Genomic DNA, 17,102 nt, shown 5'->3' with positions numbered 1-17,102 from the left:
CTCTATGTATATAGTAAAAGCATAGTTACTGTAGCAGCTACACTTTGACTGTGTTTTTTCGGTAGACAGAGAGAAAACCAGTCGGTTCTCTCCGTCCGATGCCTGCACCTAATAATTTCCATGCATGCGCGTGCATAATTCTAAGCGCACATGTGTGATGGCCAAGCATGAAGGGTGGGCAATCGTGTTAGCATGCAACAACAATAATGAGCAAGTGCTATACGTGGTACTCATTCCATTATCTTTTAGATTCACGAACTCCAAAAAAAATGCGAAAATCTAATGTTCCCAATGTTCAGCTCATACTTACTAAGCTATACATAGTATTAACACAAAATAATATAGAAATATAAAATCATGCTACACAACTCTCACGTATCAGGACTTTAGCATTCATCAATTAATGAACTGCACTACTCTTTTACTAAAGTAATCAATTCAATATATATATATATATATATATATATATAATATTACTAATAAATAAAATAATATTAAAAAAAAATCAAAAGTCCACTATTCCTATAGAACTGACCTGCATTCCAATCCTCTGTCTCTCATCAGCTTCTCCACTCTCTCCACATCTTCTAGCCTCCCTGCATCGCTATATATCCTCCTGAGCAGCTCAAAATTGTGCTCATTGTCCGGCTCCAGCTCGAACAACCGCTCTGCTGCCGTCTCCCCTGTGGTAACATTGCGGTGCACCGAGCACGCATAAAGCAGCGCACCCCACACCGTCGGGCCACCATCAAACGGCATCATCCTTGACACAAGCTCGAAGGCCTCCTCAACCAATCCAGCTCTTCCAAGCAAGTTCACCATGCACCCGTAATGCTCCATTCCAGGCTTTATTCCATGTCTCACTTGCATTTCATCAAACAGTTTCCGCCCAACTTCTACAAGGCCCAAATTGGCGCAGGCCGAGAGCAACGACACAAAGGTTACGTCATCCGGCACCATCCCTGATTCCAACATCTGCCGGAATATACTGAGCACCCGCCGGTCTCTTCTGTTGGCGGAGATAATGGCGTTCCAGGACACCAAATCCTTTTCCGGCATGGAATTGAAAATGAACCTCGCCTGGGCTAATTGGCCGCACACAGAGTACATGGTGATCAAGGAGTTGGCTACGGATACGGCTCGCTGGAGCCCACGGCGGAGGACCCAGCCGTGGATTTCGAGGCCGATGTTGCAGTTCGCAGAAGCACAACCGGCGAGCAACGAGGAGACGGTCACAGTATCTGGCTCGAACCCATCCGCTAGCATTCTTCTGCAGGTTTCAATGGCTTCAGGAAACAATCCATGACGTATGTAGCCGTTAAGCATGGAGTTCCAGGCGATGGGATCGCGGTCCGGGATCTGATCGAAGATACGACGGGCACGGGCGATGTCGCCGCATTTGGCGTACATGTCGACGAGTGCGTTGAGCGCGAAAGGGTCGGTGGCGAAACCGGAGCGGACGAGGTGGCGGTGTACGGACTCGCAATGAGGGACCGATCCGAGGCCAGCGCAGGCTTTGATGACGCGAGGGAAGGTGAAGCGGTCAGGCTCGACGTCCTCCTCCTCCATCTGATGGTAGAGTGCCATAGCATCCTCGTGGAGGCCTGCGTCTGCGTAGCCGGAAATGAGGGCGTTCCAGGGGAAGGCAGCTGCTTTATGACTGCGGGGCAAGTTGTCGAACAGGTTGTGGGCTTGCTCGACGAGGCCGCAGGAGGCGTAGAGACGAATCAGCTTGGAGGAGAGGTTGGGGCTAGAATGAAGGAGGGAGGCGGGGACGAGGCGGTGGAGAGCGGCGGCACGGCGTGGGGAAGGATCGATGCGGTAGCAGAGCTCAAGGAGGGAGGAGAAGGTGGAGGGTTCGACGCGTATGCCGCCGGCGAGAGCGGACTGCAGGTCGAGAAATATGCGCTCGAGGGCTTCGTCGCGGGTCAGGGCGGTAGACGTCTCGGGGATGAGGAGCGGGGTGGGGGATGACTTCGGATAGGGGAGGCCTGGGAGGGATCCGATACCGTCGGCGTTCCGGCGGAATTTGAGTTGACGTGTTTTGGCCCTCTTTCTCTTTGCTTTGAGATAGATTTGGCGAAAAGAAAGCGGCGATGTAATGGCGACAGGCGAGGTGCGTAGATGGAGAAGATTCATGTTATCAGATGATGAATCAGATGAGGTTTCAGAAACGATCGTAATATGCTATCAAGTATTTCATGCTTGGATCTTGCGAACTTCTTATTTGAAACAATTGAAAGGAATAACACGTAAAAAAAAAGTTTTTATTTTTATTTTTTTCTAGCTGCAAATTTTACAATGCGATACAAACTATACGCATTTTTCTTTTGTTGCTATGTCGTGCATATAAATTTTCGATGTAAAATTATTTAGGCTGATAGTATGTGTAGCTTCATAAAAGGAATGACTTTCAGGATAAGATTGACATAGAAAGTTTGCCATTTGAGATCATGCGTCAATGCTTGGACCAGGATAAGCGGGCAAGCTCATGATTCGGTTGTCTAATACTGGACTTCCAATAGTAAAATGATAGAGGCTCTGGAACTCCAATCCCTTCAAGCCAAGAACCTTGTGAACTGCACAACATAAGAAAATTTTACTGATGGGTATCTTATTCGCTATGAAAAATGCATGAAAGTAAAAACATGAGATAGAAAGTGAAAAGTAAAAAAAGAAAAAAAAAAGATTATTTCACATAACCAATAACAATCTGATTTCAATTTTCATTGCAGGTGGTTTAAAAATCTACATAAAGGCCCAACAAATGATGAAATTTCATTGTTCTATTTCATAAATAAATAAATTCATTATTTTAATTATATATAAATCATTTAAGATTAATTTATCATATTGTAATATAAAAAGTTTTTAGTCATTTAATCACTCATACCATTATTTATATATACGACGGCGGGAGTCGGGCCGGTAGTTGGGATTGGGCGCTAGAGATGCAGGTCTGGCAGGCGGAGGGTCGAGGGGCTTCAATTCCTTTAGGGTGTCTGAGGTCGCGATCAAGAGAGGGCTTGGAGTCGGATAGGCACTGGCGTGCGGCTTCGGCTTCCGGTGTGGACGGAAGGCAGACAAAGACGGATGGGGGAAGCTCAGACGAGCACGGAGGCAGCTTGAACAAGATCGGCAAGTGAGAAGGAAGAGATGGAGACTAGGCTTCGACTTTCTTGCATTTGTAAGTATCGAATGCTTGTGTTTGGTCCCATGAGAGAGTGTGGGCGTCTGTTTTTGTGCCATGAGTGGGAGTTAGAGCAGTTTGTGAGATCGTGGAGGAAGTGGGGTCGGCGGTTGGGCCCCATCGTGGGTTACAGGTGAACATGGTGTATTTGTTGAATCTACAAGGGTCCTTGGGGTGACAACAAGACCTTAATACAAAAATAGATCAGTCTTAAATAGGAGAGAGAAAGATTTGGTAAAGAAATTTAGATTAGATTCAGCCTGACAAATTCAACCACCATACATGTTTTCCTTTAACTCCCTCTCTCTAGTCTTTCTCTCTCTTGATCTCCTGATAAACAAAGAAGATTAATCTCCATCTGTCCTACTATCCTAAAATGTCACCCTTTTTATTTAAAAAGGAAGGTGTGTGTTACAAAAAATAGGAAAATCTATTACAAGAAATCAGAAAAACAATCACAAACATTGCGAAGTTATCTAGGAAAGGGGACATTGATTCAGATAGTTAGCATCATAATCTCACTTGAGATGCACGACAATAGATCAATCAACAATAAAACTTTATGGCTCTTAGCAAAAGAGCATTCTCAAGAATCTTAATTCCTTCTGAACTCCAACAATCGTTTCATGGAATCTTCTTGGGAACCATCTCCATCATTTCTTATTGAATCCCCTCAACAAGTCAACTGATATTCTGCTTAGTGGGCACTAATTGTGTAGTGGGTCCTAATTGTGAGGACTACGTGAACATCCAAGTAATGAATTCAAAATGTTAAAAGACATGACATGTGAATGAATAAATGCAGATATATGTAATTTCTGATAGGATATTATTGTTATTGCTTCCATCTTATTAATCTTTTCATATGCATATCAAGCTTTCCCCAGGAATTTTCTATTGAGTATAAATCAACCAATTATTTTTATATCTCAAATTGATAAGTCGATACTTGGTGGGGAAGTCGAAGGGAATCAAGTGGAAGGCAGGTCCAGCCAAATGAATTTTTGAGTGCTTAGAGAGGTCATGTCTTAAGAGCCAAGAGGATTAGATTTGTAATAGAATTGCTCATGTACTCCCTTAGATCGGCACAAATTTGATTGGACTTAACGCCTCAAGCTATGAATGTTTGAATTGTCTTGAATGGCCAAGTTATTTTGTTATCATCTTTTCTATCTGGCTTTCTTTGATGAGATTTTTGGTTCATACTACTAGTTGTGTTAAGCGTTACAGTTTCCTACAAGTTAGTCTGGGAGACATCCCAAGTTGAGTAATCTGGTCAAATCAACAACTCTGTCAAGATTCTAAGAGGGTATTCAATGAAATTTTTAAGACTTTTACTCAATATATCACTCCCTTGGATTCAACTGAGTTTGGGTTGCAAAGATTGATAAAAGGCTTAAGATCTATGATGGACAGACACGGACACGGTGACACGGATACGACACGACACGGACACGTCAGTTATTGAAAATATAGGACACGGACACAGGTTGGACACGCTATTATAGTTTTTATATTTAAAAAATAGTGTATAAAAATTAAATAAGTATAATTTTAAAAATAATTTGAAAATAATAAGTCATTTAACTAGAATTGTGCTTAAAATGATTAGTATCAGGATGTCGAGAGTCGGACATCGATGCTGTTTATCAGTCACCGAGAGAGGAGATGAAAATATCTTCACTGCAAAAAAGAAATGAAAATGAGAATATTCGATGATTAGGTATTAAGTGCGGACGTTGATTTGGTGTTGTGGATAGGAAATAAGAAATTTATTTTAAATCCCGCCAAATAAAAGAAATTATATTTAAAAAAATTCATAAAATATTTAAGATACGAGTGTCAGACACGTGTGTCCAATTTGTATTTAATATTTATTAATCGGACACGTTTTCGGCGTGTCCGACACGTGTCAGAGGAGTGTTAGGCGAGTGTCGTGTCGAACACGGTGTCAGACACTGCACGCCTATTTGAGGAGAAGTGTCGGTGCATCATAGCTTAAGATTGTAGATTCTTAGACAAGTGTTTAGTTGGGTGAAGTGTGAGTAGTCAAAGTGGATCACTAGACTTGTAAAAATTTGAATATCGTAAGCTTAGTATGAATGTTTAGATTTTATATACAATTTGTGCATAAGAGGTAATAAGTTGATAATTATAAAAATAATTTGTCGAAAAAGGTGGGGGTTGGTGATAGTTTTTCATAGATTTACAAATAAATGCAACACTTTTGTTTTGCAGCTATTTGCTTGCTACTTCACAAAAATTTTCAACGTGAGAAGAATTTTCCATTGCAAAACCCATTTAGAGTATGATAGCTACAGGAAAACTGATATTTGAATTCTATAGGGGAAAAATATTAAAAAAATATTAAATACCCACAACTTTTAAAAATTCTATTTCTTTCACAAACTATTCCACCACTAAATTTATAGACAACTGCAGTTACCCATACATATCTTAAGAGACAAATTATGATTCCAGGAGTTGATGGGATAATGATGATCTTTAGACACACCCCAGATGAATTGATGGGATTTCAAAATGCACACACAAGGAATGGTTACCCTTTCGTGATTTTACTCACTCGACCAACAAGAATGAGACTAGAACTCGAGGCGTGAGAACTTGTAATGTTAAAAAATTCATAAGAGGAATGTAGATTTTGACCAGCCCTACTAAGGCAAGCTTACTTTTGATAAGATTTTTTATCTAGCCTTTCTAGTCCTGTTGACCTTTAAAGTTTCCCATCAATTAAGGTTAGGATGTGTCCCAGCTCGAGTAATCTGATTGATATTGCAACATCTCGACTCATCATAAACTTAGATTTAACTAAGTTTTAGATTGTGACAAATGATTCTAGGTTCTTAATATATCCTCAATAGTGCATCCTAATTCCTAACCCTGTAAGAATTTTGTCCATCAAATAGATAAGCAACATGTTGCCCGAGTTGAACACAATTTGAAGAGGTTCACAATATGTCATAAGGACTTCTCTATCCTATTTAGTCACAGATACAAGACCAAGCTCACCATCGAGGAAATATGTTTAAAATCGATTAGATGGGATTCTTAAAGGTATTTAAAGGCTCCTGAATGATAGGAAAATAATGGCCCACCTTGAAGAGATAGACAAAGTAACATAACTCTCAAGGGATAGTTATTCAGGGAATCTCCCACGCTAAGAAGAAAGCTTGTTAAAATGTTGTATGTATCCACTAACCGTCGAGCACTCCAAAGTCAGGGAAGACTTGTATTACCACACAATCATATTGAAGTTGCCAACAAACAAAGCATTTTCAACATACTTCTCAACATCTTAGCAAAAGGGATAACTCTGACGAGAAGAAATAAACTCAAGTTATGACAAGCTCGACAACTTTGTTTTGTTTTTTTTCATGCCCTTTTGAAGTAACAGAAGTAAGCCAACAAGTATCTTGTGAAGAGTAAATGACAAAAAATTGCATAAAAATTGAATCCTCTACACGTCGCCACATGTTGTACTCCCTATGGATCGAGTCTCCAATAAAGGTAATCCAAACAATAAGAACAATCTAGGCCGAGTAAGACCCAATCAACTACAAGGATCACAATGAAACACTTCTGGAACACCCAAAAGAAGTGGTTAGATGCCAAAATTTCTTACTAGAGAAATAGATTAAACCTACTTGATCCAAAAATAAACATACTCGGGTATGATATATCTTCTCTTCCCAACATCTTTTTAAACACATTGGAGCAAATGTAAAAGTATAAGACCAAACTCCATAAGAAAAGAACTGTTAAAAGGATATTTTTATCATGGCTACTCAAATAAGTCAAATGTGATAAATAACTATCATTATAGTAAAGTCAGCAGTTTGCGGTGAATTTTATGGCGGAATATTGTTTGTTGAAAAAGTCGATGGATTTGCGACATAATTTTTTGTCGAAATTTTTTGATGGACTTTGTGACGGATTTGCGGAGGAAATTTCACCACAAATTTGCCGCGGGAAATTCCGCCGCAAATCCAATGCCACTCCCCTGCAAATTCGCCGCAAATAACATATCCAATCGATTGGTTGTGCATCCGTTTCATTTGCTCGTTATGTTCTTCGACTTCCCTCCTCCGCCTTTTCTTCCTTTTCAACTTCGGCTTTGGCTTTGCTCTTCGACTTCGCCTCCTCCACTGCTTGGTTCCTAGATTTGTATCTCCGCTTCTTCGGCTATTCTCTGGTTGTTCATTGCTATTCAACTTGTGTGAAAGGTTGTTTTGAATGAGTCGCTAAATAACTTCTTCGCCTCCTTCGACGATGTCCTTCTTGTTGCATCAAAAGTCACACCTCACCGTTCTTCTATTGGGTCGAAAGGAACAAGGATTGCAAGAGCTTGGTAGTTGCCAAGGTATCGATCTTTCTTCCTTTATAAATAATTTTATATTTTCAAGTCTGGGAATTCAAAAATTATGTAAAAGTATTCATAAATTAGCTAAGCATGTCTAGAATGATCTTGTGAAATTGGTTTATAAAATAGACACCTAACGATCCCGTGAAATCCACTTGTACTGACATATGTCAATTTCTTAAAGACTTGCAATTAAATAAGAAGCTTCTATCTTTTATATATACACGAAAATTATTATAATTAGAGCACAATAATATTTATATTATAGCAAAGTTGATTTGCAAATTGAGCTTATAATGACTTCTGAAATATTATTTGATTGTTAGAAATATCATCTTCAACATTTCTTATTTCATATCATTGATCACTGGTCTCATCTGTCATTCATATCAATCATCAATCATATCACTTATCAATCAAATCAATTCATGTGTGTATGTTAATCAATATGCGTGTCAATCATTTAATCATATAAATTTAAATCAATTAATTTTAAAGCATTTCAATCAAAATAATGATCTTTGAAAAAGAACTTATACCAAGTGAATCTCTAGAGCATCTCTCACTTCCTGTTGACTTAAACAGTATACCCTCGGTTGTACTGGGTGTGCTATCATCGCTGACTGTGTGACTTGCATGTCTTTCACTCACCTATCTTACATCTATCTCGCTCACAGAACCTCAACTAGACATTCTAGATCCTGTAAGTCTCTGGCTATCTGTTGGTCTAGATTGATCTATCATGGACCTCGATTTCTCCACAAATCCTCTCTGCGAGCAGTCTATCATCTTATGTCCATACTAACCACATCTAAAATATTGTCCTGTGATCAGAAAACACTATTATGCATGTCTCCTCTCACATCTGAGATACTCTTGTAAACTAATAGTTGGTAGCATGGGTCTTCTACTAACACCAGTAAATCTGTTTCTCTTTTCACTATTTTCTCCTTTTGTCACCTTCTCACTTGCTCTCTTCCTAGTCATTTTTTGTCTGGACTGGGGAATAACCAAATCATTTTCTACAAGCCATGCTCTCTCAACTAACTCTAACAATTCGTGAATCCGTAGTGGTACAAGCAGATGCCTCAACTCATCTTTTAATCCTCTTAGAAATCTATAACATTTCTCCTAAGCAGTACTGACTATTTGAGGTGCATACTTAGCAAGTGCAATAAACTTAGCTTTGTACAGTATCACTGTTCTATTTCCTTGCTCCAATCTCATAAAAGTCTATTGCATATGCTGTCGACCAGCAGAGATACAAACCAATTTCTGAAGACAACAACAAACTCTGCCCAAGTAATCTCTGCATTCATCTTTCTCTGAAATTTCTCCCGCTATTATCCTATCCACCATCTCTCAGCTTCTCCTTCAAATATAAATATTGCAAGTGATACTTTTCTATTTTCTGAACACCAATTTCTGAAGACAACAACAAACTCTGCCCAAGTAATCTCTGCATTCATCTTTCTCTGAAATTCCTCCCGCTATTATCCTATCCACCATCTCTCAGCTTCTCCTTCAAATAGAAATATTGCAAGTGATACTTTTCTATTTTCTGAAAACCACATATTGTCAAATATATTCTCTATCCTCAGTAGCCAATCATATTCTGCATGAGGCTTTACAGCTCCCTTGAACAATAAGGGCTTTAATCTGTGAAACAACTGCAAATATTTATCATCTTCAATCTCCTTACTCCCAACCTACCTGCTCCGTGCATTACTCAATAGATGTGTTATCAGACTGACAAAACAACATCATGCTATCAGAACTCATTGGAGCTACTGCATTCTGTTCATTTGACATTTTAGGAGGATCTATTACACTCAATGTAATTCTCTTTCATATCAAATTATAATTTAATTATATATATGCATGAAATGAATGCAATGAAAATAAATTCTAACACTATCCATTTCTATTCATCTTCATTATTTCATATATCCCTTATTACAATTTAATTCTTATAATAACCTTCGCTCGGATACCAATAGTAAACTCAAATATTAAATTTTAGAAGAATTATATATTTTAATTTCGAAATTAATCAACCAAAACTTCATAAACTAATCAACATAAATCAATCCAGCGGAAGAAACTAAAAACAATATACATCAAAAGAAAAAAATTCTATTCATCCCTCAAAATTCATGCACAATGGTCAAGAATTCAATCCATATATTCACTAGTCTATCTTTTAGCTTTTGACTACAAAAGAATAAAACTAAAAAAAATACATAAACATAATAAAACCTGTATCACTAATATGTCCTCACGCCACTAGATTCTAACATCTTCTTGAAAATATATAAAATCATAGAGTGAGCTAACATCTCAGTATATTACCAGAACCTACAATTGAAATTCATGCAATACACTAGAAAAAATATGCATATGATCATTCAGTCAATATAAGAATAAATGCATGCATATTATCTAAATCATGTCTAATCAATTATGCAATATATATATATATATATATATATATATATATATATATATATATATATATTCAAATCATATGCATATGCAAGCACTGTATGTAAAATAAGGCTTCCAGCTATCTGTAGTGTTTTTCTTGTATCCAATCTTGTAGGACAACCTAATAAGAATCAGTTTAATCATGTTTCTACAAATCAGTCATATCAAAAGTCATTTATATCTGGTGCTTTCATATCAAAAATTGTTACTTCCTACTCTTCAGTGTATCATATCATATCATATCAATTTATCTCCTTATGCCTCCATTTTCATATCATTTAGTATTACACCACAAACCTTATTTTAAACGAAATTTCATCGGCCCACCCTTCTGTATAGGGTAACATGTCTCCAATTAATCTGAATCAATCAACCATTTTTTTACTAGCCTTTCTTCCATATACATATTTCACAACATATACAACACTCAATGTTCAGTTCATTATATCATATTAATACATATAAAATTTACATATGAACTAAAATTAGTAGAATTCATAGAAAAATACAGAGCTCTTTTTCACATATATGTATCCACAATAGCTGGATTATAACAAGTATTAATGTCATATACTCATATGAAAAGATTTTAATAGTTATTACTCATATTTATAAATTTATCCAAATTAACCAAATTAAGATATTTCACCAAAAAAAATACAAAAATACATGATGAAAATTTAATATGATCATGTCAATATATACAGAATGATTAAAACTATAACATACTAACAGTTACATGGTGAAAGTTAGCTAAAAATCAAGAAATTGCAACTTATATAAATTATGATCAAATAAAATTCATAAAATACAAAATACACAAAATCATTGAAATTAAATATATGTTAATGGCAGCCTATCTTGAGACAAGCAATTTTTCTAATTGGACCGATAGGTAAAAACAACTTAAGACCTTCAAACCCTATCTGCTCTCTCATCTACTCTCTATTTTTATTCAATTTTTTTCTTTTTATCCTTCTATGTTAACAAAATGAGGATGGAAATGGCATATGTAAAGTTTTATTAAGTGCATAATTTTTTTTTAAAATAAAATATCTTTGTAACACATTGATAATAATATCAATTGTTTAGTTTTTAACGTTAAATTCTTATAAATTATTTTATATCTTCAAATTCAGGGATCTAAAAATTTTAAAAAAATATTAATAAATTAACTAAGCATGTTTAGAATGATCTGGTGAAATCAGTTTGCAAAACGGACACCTAATAATCTCAAAAAATTTACTTATATAGACATGTGTTAATTTCTTAAGAACTTGTAATTAAATAAGAAGTTTTTAAATTTTATATCTACAACACATAAAATTATGAGAAAATTATTATAATTAGAGCACAATAATATCTATATTATAACAAAGATGGTTTGCAAATTAAGCTTATAATGACTCCTGAAATACTTTTTTATTGTTGTAGGTTAAAATATGGGTTATTACAAAATGTACACCCACATGACGTCGTTTTCCTCTCAACAAAATGTTAGACCAATCCAACCGGCCCAAGTGCTTGGTTGGCTCCTGTTTACTCCAGGACGACCAAGTAGGCACCAGTCCCCCTTATGGGGCCCATTATTTGAATTCAAAACTTAAAAAGAGGGAGCAGTATAGGGGGGAATTAAGTTTGGGAGGGACTGTGTAGTAATTATCATTATAATTATATTCTCTAAATAGAGGGGAAGGATTAGGGTTAGGGTTATGTTATGTTTTACTAATTTTGAGTTTTCTCTTAGGTTTGTTTGGGCTCTAGCCACCAGCTAGGGATCGGGAGAGCTAGATCTTCTTCTCGAATTGAAGATCCATTATATCTTATTTATTTTCTTCCACTTTTCATTAATTATCAAGTTTCCCTAGTATTTTGCCACGTGATTTATCTCAAATTCTGCTTGAACCTTATTGAAATTCCAAATTTCAGCCAACATCTCTTTGATTCCTGCACTTGTTTCCTAACATAGAACTAATCAGATTCAATGTAGGGACTGCTCATAAAGGATCCTCAACATTTGCTGCAACATTCGTCCACACGGCTCAATAGTCATAAAAGGACATAAAACTAAGTGGTTATTGTAGCTCGATCTTAGCTAGTGAGGTCATGGCGATTAGTAGGCGATCATAGCAACTTCAGCAACAATGTTGTGGTGACTACTATTATGAGTAAATCCTCATTGGAAAAGTGGCGGTGTCTTGATGAAAATCATTTCAAATGAGGAAGAAAATATTAATAGTTGAAAGATTAGAAAACAAGGCTTCATTGGAGCCTACAAAAACGGTACCTAATCGAAGATAAAGGGACAAAAAAAACAATTACAAGAATCCTACTAACAAGTTGTTAGCAAGAAATTTGTTTAAATGGATACCAAGCTTGGATAATGCCTAGACTCTCTGATAGGAAATACTTGAGTTCGCAAGTAACCCTAAGGTAATACTTGAATTCGCAAGCAAACCTAATCGAAATTAGTACGAAAACAGAGAGAAAAACTGCTGTCACAGAGGATAATCAGCACAAACGCAGCAGGACTTGTGTGGAAACAGTGAGAAATTGGGAGAAAAATCAAAGATTATACTAGTAGATGCAAGAAAATAACAAAAAGATACAATGTTCTTCAATTCGAGAGGAAGAACAACCCTCCACAAGTCTCTAGCAAACCCTAGGGCCGAAGCACCAGACAAGATCTCCAAATTTCACTCAAATTCAAGATAATTCTTAATTCCCTCCTAAATGCCTAATTAACTCCCAAGGAGAGTTACAAATTTCCTAAACAGACTTCTATTCAAAATTTCCCTCCAAACCATGTGTTTAACCCATGCATGGGCCCACAAGGGCTTCCGCCCCCTCCTCCTGCTCCTAGTTCCGCCCGGTTCTGGGCCGCCTGGAATAGAAGAGGACCGGTTCAAGTTAGACCGGTCCAACCAGCCCGCATAACACTCTCCTTCTCCCTTCATCTTAATATGCTAGATGCTTACCTTTCTACTTGAAACATGCATTTCATTTCATTGAAATTTTTGTCTCTCTTTCCAGTGCAGCCAGTCAAGTCTAGCCATATTTTCCTCAATATGATAAATGCTTTATTCTTTAAAAAAGAAAAGCAAGATTTATGCTTAAAAAGGGTGGTCTATCTTATTCAACGGCATTGATGGTGACTTCTTTTGTTAATGTATGAAGATATTGGTTTACACAATTAAAATCAACTCCATTAAAGGGATGCACTTGTGAACATCAATCAAGTTAGATTCTTTCCTCCATAAGCTTGATTATGCATTCACTTTTTGAGCTAATATAGGAAGATGTCCTTTCAGTACACACCAAAGTAGATTCGTTTGGCATTTCCCAATAGCAATAGCATAAAAAGAACCAGTTGTTATCGCTTTACAATGACAAAGAACATGTCTTCATTGAAATGAACAAATCAAAGGCTCTAGCTCCAGTGTCCATCTATGAGCAAAGATCACTACAATTGAATATATTGTCAATGTTTATTACTATCCACTTATAACCCAACCATTAGAAAAACATATGCTATTACAAACGGGCTGATCAGTGCAACTCAAAAGATTCCTTTCAACTCAAGATGATTCCAAAAATTATTTTATATAGCAAATATTTTTGGTGACGTTCATTATGAAATTGATCTTAATCATGTCCAAGTATCAAGTGATCACATAATAATGATCCTAAGAAACTTTCAAGTTCTAACTCGCAGCTTGCTAAGAGGCTATCAAGGGTAAACCACCTTATCTTTGTAGTTAGATTTGAAGAAATAATTTAAAAGCTAAATCTATAATTCCTCTATTTAATAAAGAATCACCATTAAGCATATTGAAATAAGTGTCCAATAAGCATACTTGTTCTTTTGGGAATTTAAGCTCATGTCAGTAAGATCTTCACCATCCTTGATGGCAAAGCTAAAGGTTTTCCTCACAACATGTCAACTTCTAATATGCTCTCTAGATTAAAGGACCCTAAAAACAAGGTTGATAGTGTTCAACGATGATGAGATGTACAATATATATTCAACAACCAATAAGTTCCTAATTAACGCATAGTAGAAAATGTATATTACCATATTCGACAAGAAAGCATAAGAAATGCATACCATCATCATCAAAATAGCATCCGATTCCAGTGGCAGATAAGCCAACTGCGTGAGCTTCAAGATACAATATCTGACCAAGAACTCCTGTTTCCCAGAATAGACGAGGATACATCCAAGCATTTCTTTCACGTAAAACCGGTTCAAAATGAGCAACCATGCCAAGGCTAAAGCACCCATCTGATGCAATATCCTGCATTTCAAAAATATGTCAATGAAATAGTTTTATCACATGGGAATAATAAATGTTAATCATTAAACAAATATCTTTCAAACATTGGAAAGCAAAACAAACACGGCAACACTGCATAGATTACCAACGAAAACGCTATAGCCAATTTCCACATATATGCTAAACATTTTCATAAAACATGATTTAGATCTTCCACATCAGCTTTAACTGATTTCAAAAGCCAACATGCTCATCAAAAGGTAAACCCTTAAAAACAATTATATTATGCACCAAAGTTAATATAAGGGGCAGTTTGGTAGCAGGATTTAGGCCACATTTGAGGCGGATTTGAGGGAAATTCAGCCAAACGGCGTAAAATGCAAAACCAAATCTCACGGCAAATAAAATCCGCTGTAGACGGAAAATTCTACCGATTTGCTCTAAATCCCGAATTTCCGAAATCCTGTATTTTGCGAGATTTATGAAATCCATGATGCTAGAGGAAGAGTCTGCTCGTTAAATTTTACTCTATAGCCAAACAGTCACATGAGATTTAACAAGATTTATTATGAATATTACCAAATAGTTTTCAGGATTTTTAAAATCCGGATTTAGAGGATTTACGAAATCCTACTTAAATCAAAACTTGGGTGCTACCAAACAGCCCCTAAATGTGCAGGATATCATGCATAAATAAGAGAAACATAATACCTGATGACAAGATAGTTGTTTGGCAAGTTCCACACAATTACCCGTCGCAAGCCTATACAAAGGCAAGCCATGTGGGCAGCCCTCCGGTCTTGCCCATTCAAACTCCGATGTCATTGCCATCTTCAGTCTATCAAAATGATCTTCATTTCTCACCAAGAAATATAATCCTTGAGCCAGATCCTTGACCCTATGAACAAATAATACGGCATGAACCTCCGCATCCCAAGTCATAGACCTAAAGGGCAGAGCAAACTGCTTGCCCTGCTTTTCTCCAGGCCCCAACTGCCCCGATGGAAGACAATGCAGAAGAATCTGGTAGAAAGTATTACGTTCCATAGCATGAACTCCATCCATGTCTACAGCACTCCTACGCTTCCTGACAACTTCCCGCACAGAAATTTTCTCATACAAATTCTCTGATATCAGACCGCTGGCGTGTAATGGGTTGACGAAAAAGCCCTCACCAACCGTAAGCGGCTTCTTTACGGCCTCAGCGGTGCGGTAAATGATGTCCCAGAATACATGGTCCTTACTAAGTGAATTAGGGTTTCCCATCCAATTGAGGGAGGAAAAGCCGGAAAAGGCGGCGCTGAGTGATTGATAGTCCACGGTGGGCGGCTTGCCAAAGGGGAAGAGGAGGAGGAGGCAGTCCGGGTGCTGGGATTCGATCCAAGGGAAGCGACCTCGAACGGGACGTTCGGGCAGCTGGGGAGGCAAAGAAGGATTTGCAGAATCCAGACCAAGAAAACAATGGAGATCCTCGTGGCCTAGGCCGTCGAGAAGGCGTACGTCCCATCCCAGTGCAGCGGCGGCGATCGCCACCGCGGCGATCGCGTGACCAACGTCGTGATTGCAGTAGCGGAAGGCGCGCTCGCCGTACTTCCAAGCCTCGCGCCAGAAGATGGAAGAGAGCGCTACGAGGAAGGATGATTCTCCGGCGGGAAGGTGGAAGAGGTCCGGAGGGACGTGGGCACGGAGCTCAAGGGAATGGTCTTTGGGTGAGTAGTGAGCGAGGAAGGGAAGGTTGGCTGACAGAGAGGGCAGAGGAGGAGAGAGGACGTGTGCCTCGGTGGGGTGGAGGTTGCCGCTGCTGGGGTTAACGCGGAGGGACCACGTGGAGAAGCCAGTTGTCTTCCAGGCGGAAAGGGAGAGGGAGTCATAGAGGAGGCGGGAGAGGGTGGAATGGGAGAGGGGCTGCGGTGGAGCTGGGGGAGAGGATGAGAAGAGGGAAGAGTACAAAGGAGAGTCGCCAGGCTGAGGGGGGAGGTGAAGAAGGGGTAGAAGTGGGGATGAGAGAAAGCGGAGGAAGGGGTTGGGCTGATTGGCCCAGTCGAGACCTCGAGGGCCGCGGGCGTAGCCCGAGGTCAGGGAGTGCTTGGTCTGGTTGTGGTAGCTAATAGCTTGTCGCTGTTTTAGGTCATCCAGCTTGGCTTTCTCCTCGTCGACTTGATGGGGAGTGGAAGAGGCGCGGGAATGCATGGCGGAGGTGGCGGGACGGAGGAGACAGTGACGAGAGGGACGTGGGCGAGGAGAGTAGAAGGGCAGGGGGAGTCGGACAGATTGGAGTTGCCGCATCGGGGCAACTTAATTTGGTGGGTCTTGTGCAGGAATTCCTTGTGCAGGTTAGAGTGAGGCCGAGAAGCCTGAAGCCCGGAAAGAGAAGAATGTTCTACAATGCGTGAGGGTGAGCCCACTGGTCGGTCAAAAGGTAACGTTTTCGATAAATTAAATTATTATATCTGCATATGTACTTATACAGTTATACGAATATACGATAGATGAAAGTGTAGCTATTTAATTAACAAATTTGATCCTCGCATGGCTCTAATAGAAGAAATATGTACCTTATTTGTGTTTTAAGACTCATACATCACTAAAAAATTATCATGATCAGGCACGAATATTAAGATATAATTTAATTAAAAACTTTCAAAATTAAATTTAGGACAACCCAAATTTCAATTTTAGCAAATTTATAGTTAAACTATATGTCTCGACAAGATGAACTCAATGACACTAAAATGGCTTCAATCCTAGCTTAAATGAGATTAAATCA

At 38.3% G+C, this 17,102-nt stretch overlaps 2 protein-coding genes across 2 annotated transcripts; both read right to left on the bottom strand.

Moving 5' to 3' along the window:
- Positions 1-270: 270 nt before the first annotated feature.
- Positions 271-2,171, bottom strand: LOC110100942 (pentatricopeptide repeat-containing protein At4g25270, chloroplastic). The gene has a single exon (XM_028695762.1). The coding sequence runs from the start codon at positions 2,137-2,139 to the stop codon at positions 523-525; it is 1,617 nt and encodes a 538-aa protein (XP_028551595.1). The 5' UTR covers positions 2,140-2,171; the 3' UTR covers positions 271-522.
- An 84-nt stretch (positions 2,172-2,255) lies between these two features.
- On the bottom strand, positions 2,256-16,771 carry LOC110100941. The gene is made up of 3 exons (XM_020828665.2): positions 15,047-16,771; positions 14,167-14,356; positions 2,256-2,579 (listed from the first exon to the last, which is right to left on the bottom strand). The coding sequence occupies exons 1-3, from the start codon at positions 16,619-16,621 to the stop codon at positions 2,452-2,454; spliced, it is 1,893 nt and encodes a 630-aa protein (XP_020684324.1). The 5' UTR covers positions 16,622-16,771; the 3' UTR covers positions 2,256-2,451.
- Positions 16,772-17,102: the final 331 nt, after the last annotated feature.

The sequence above is a fragment of the Dendrobium catenatum genome, unplaced genomic scaffold (assembly GCF_001605985.2).
Source record: "Dendrobium catenatum unplaced genomic scaffold, ASM160598v2 fragScaff_scaffold_672, whole genome shotgun sequence".
Taxonomy (NCBI): Eukaryota; Viridiplantae; Streptophyta; class Magnoliopsida; order Asparagales; family Orchidaceae; genus Dendrobium; species Dendrobium catenatum.
This window is presented reverse-complemented; position numbering and strand designations above follow the sequence as displayed.

Bases quoted from the DNA above. Each gene is read 5' to 3' on its own strand.
- LOC110100942 (XM_028695762.1), bottom strand. From the start codon at position 2,139: ATGAATCTTCTCCATCTACGCACCTCGCCTGTCGCCATTACATCGCCG.
- LOC110100941 (XM_020828665.2), bottom strand. From the start codon at position 16,621: ATGCGGCAACTCCAATCTGTCCGACTCCCCCTGCCCTTCTACTCTCCT. The intron at 14,357-15,046 runs GTATTATGTTTC...TTTGAAATGCAG, and splicing joins AACAACTATCTTGTCATCAG to GATATTGCATCAGATGGGTG. The intron at 2,580-14,166 runs GTATGCATTTCT...TATGTTGTGCAG, and splicing joins ATGCTATTTTGATGATGATG to TTCACAAGGTTCTTGGCTTG.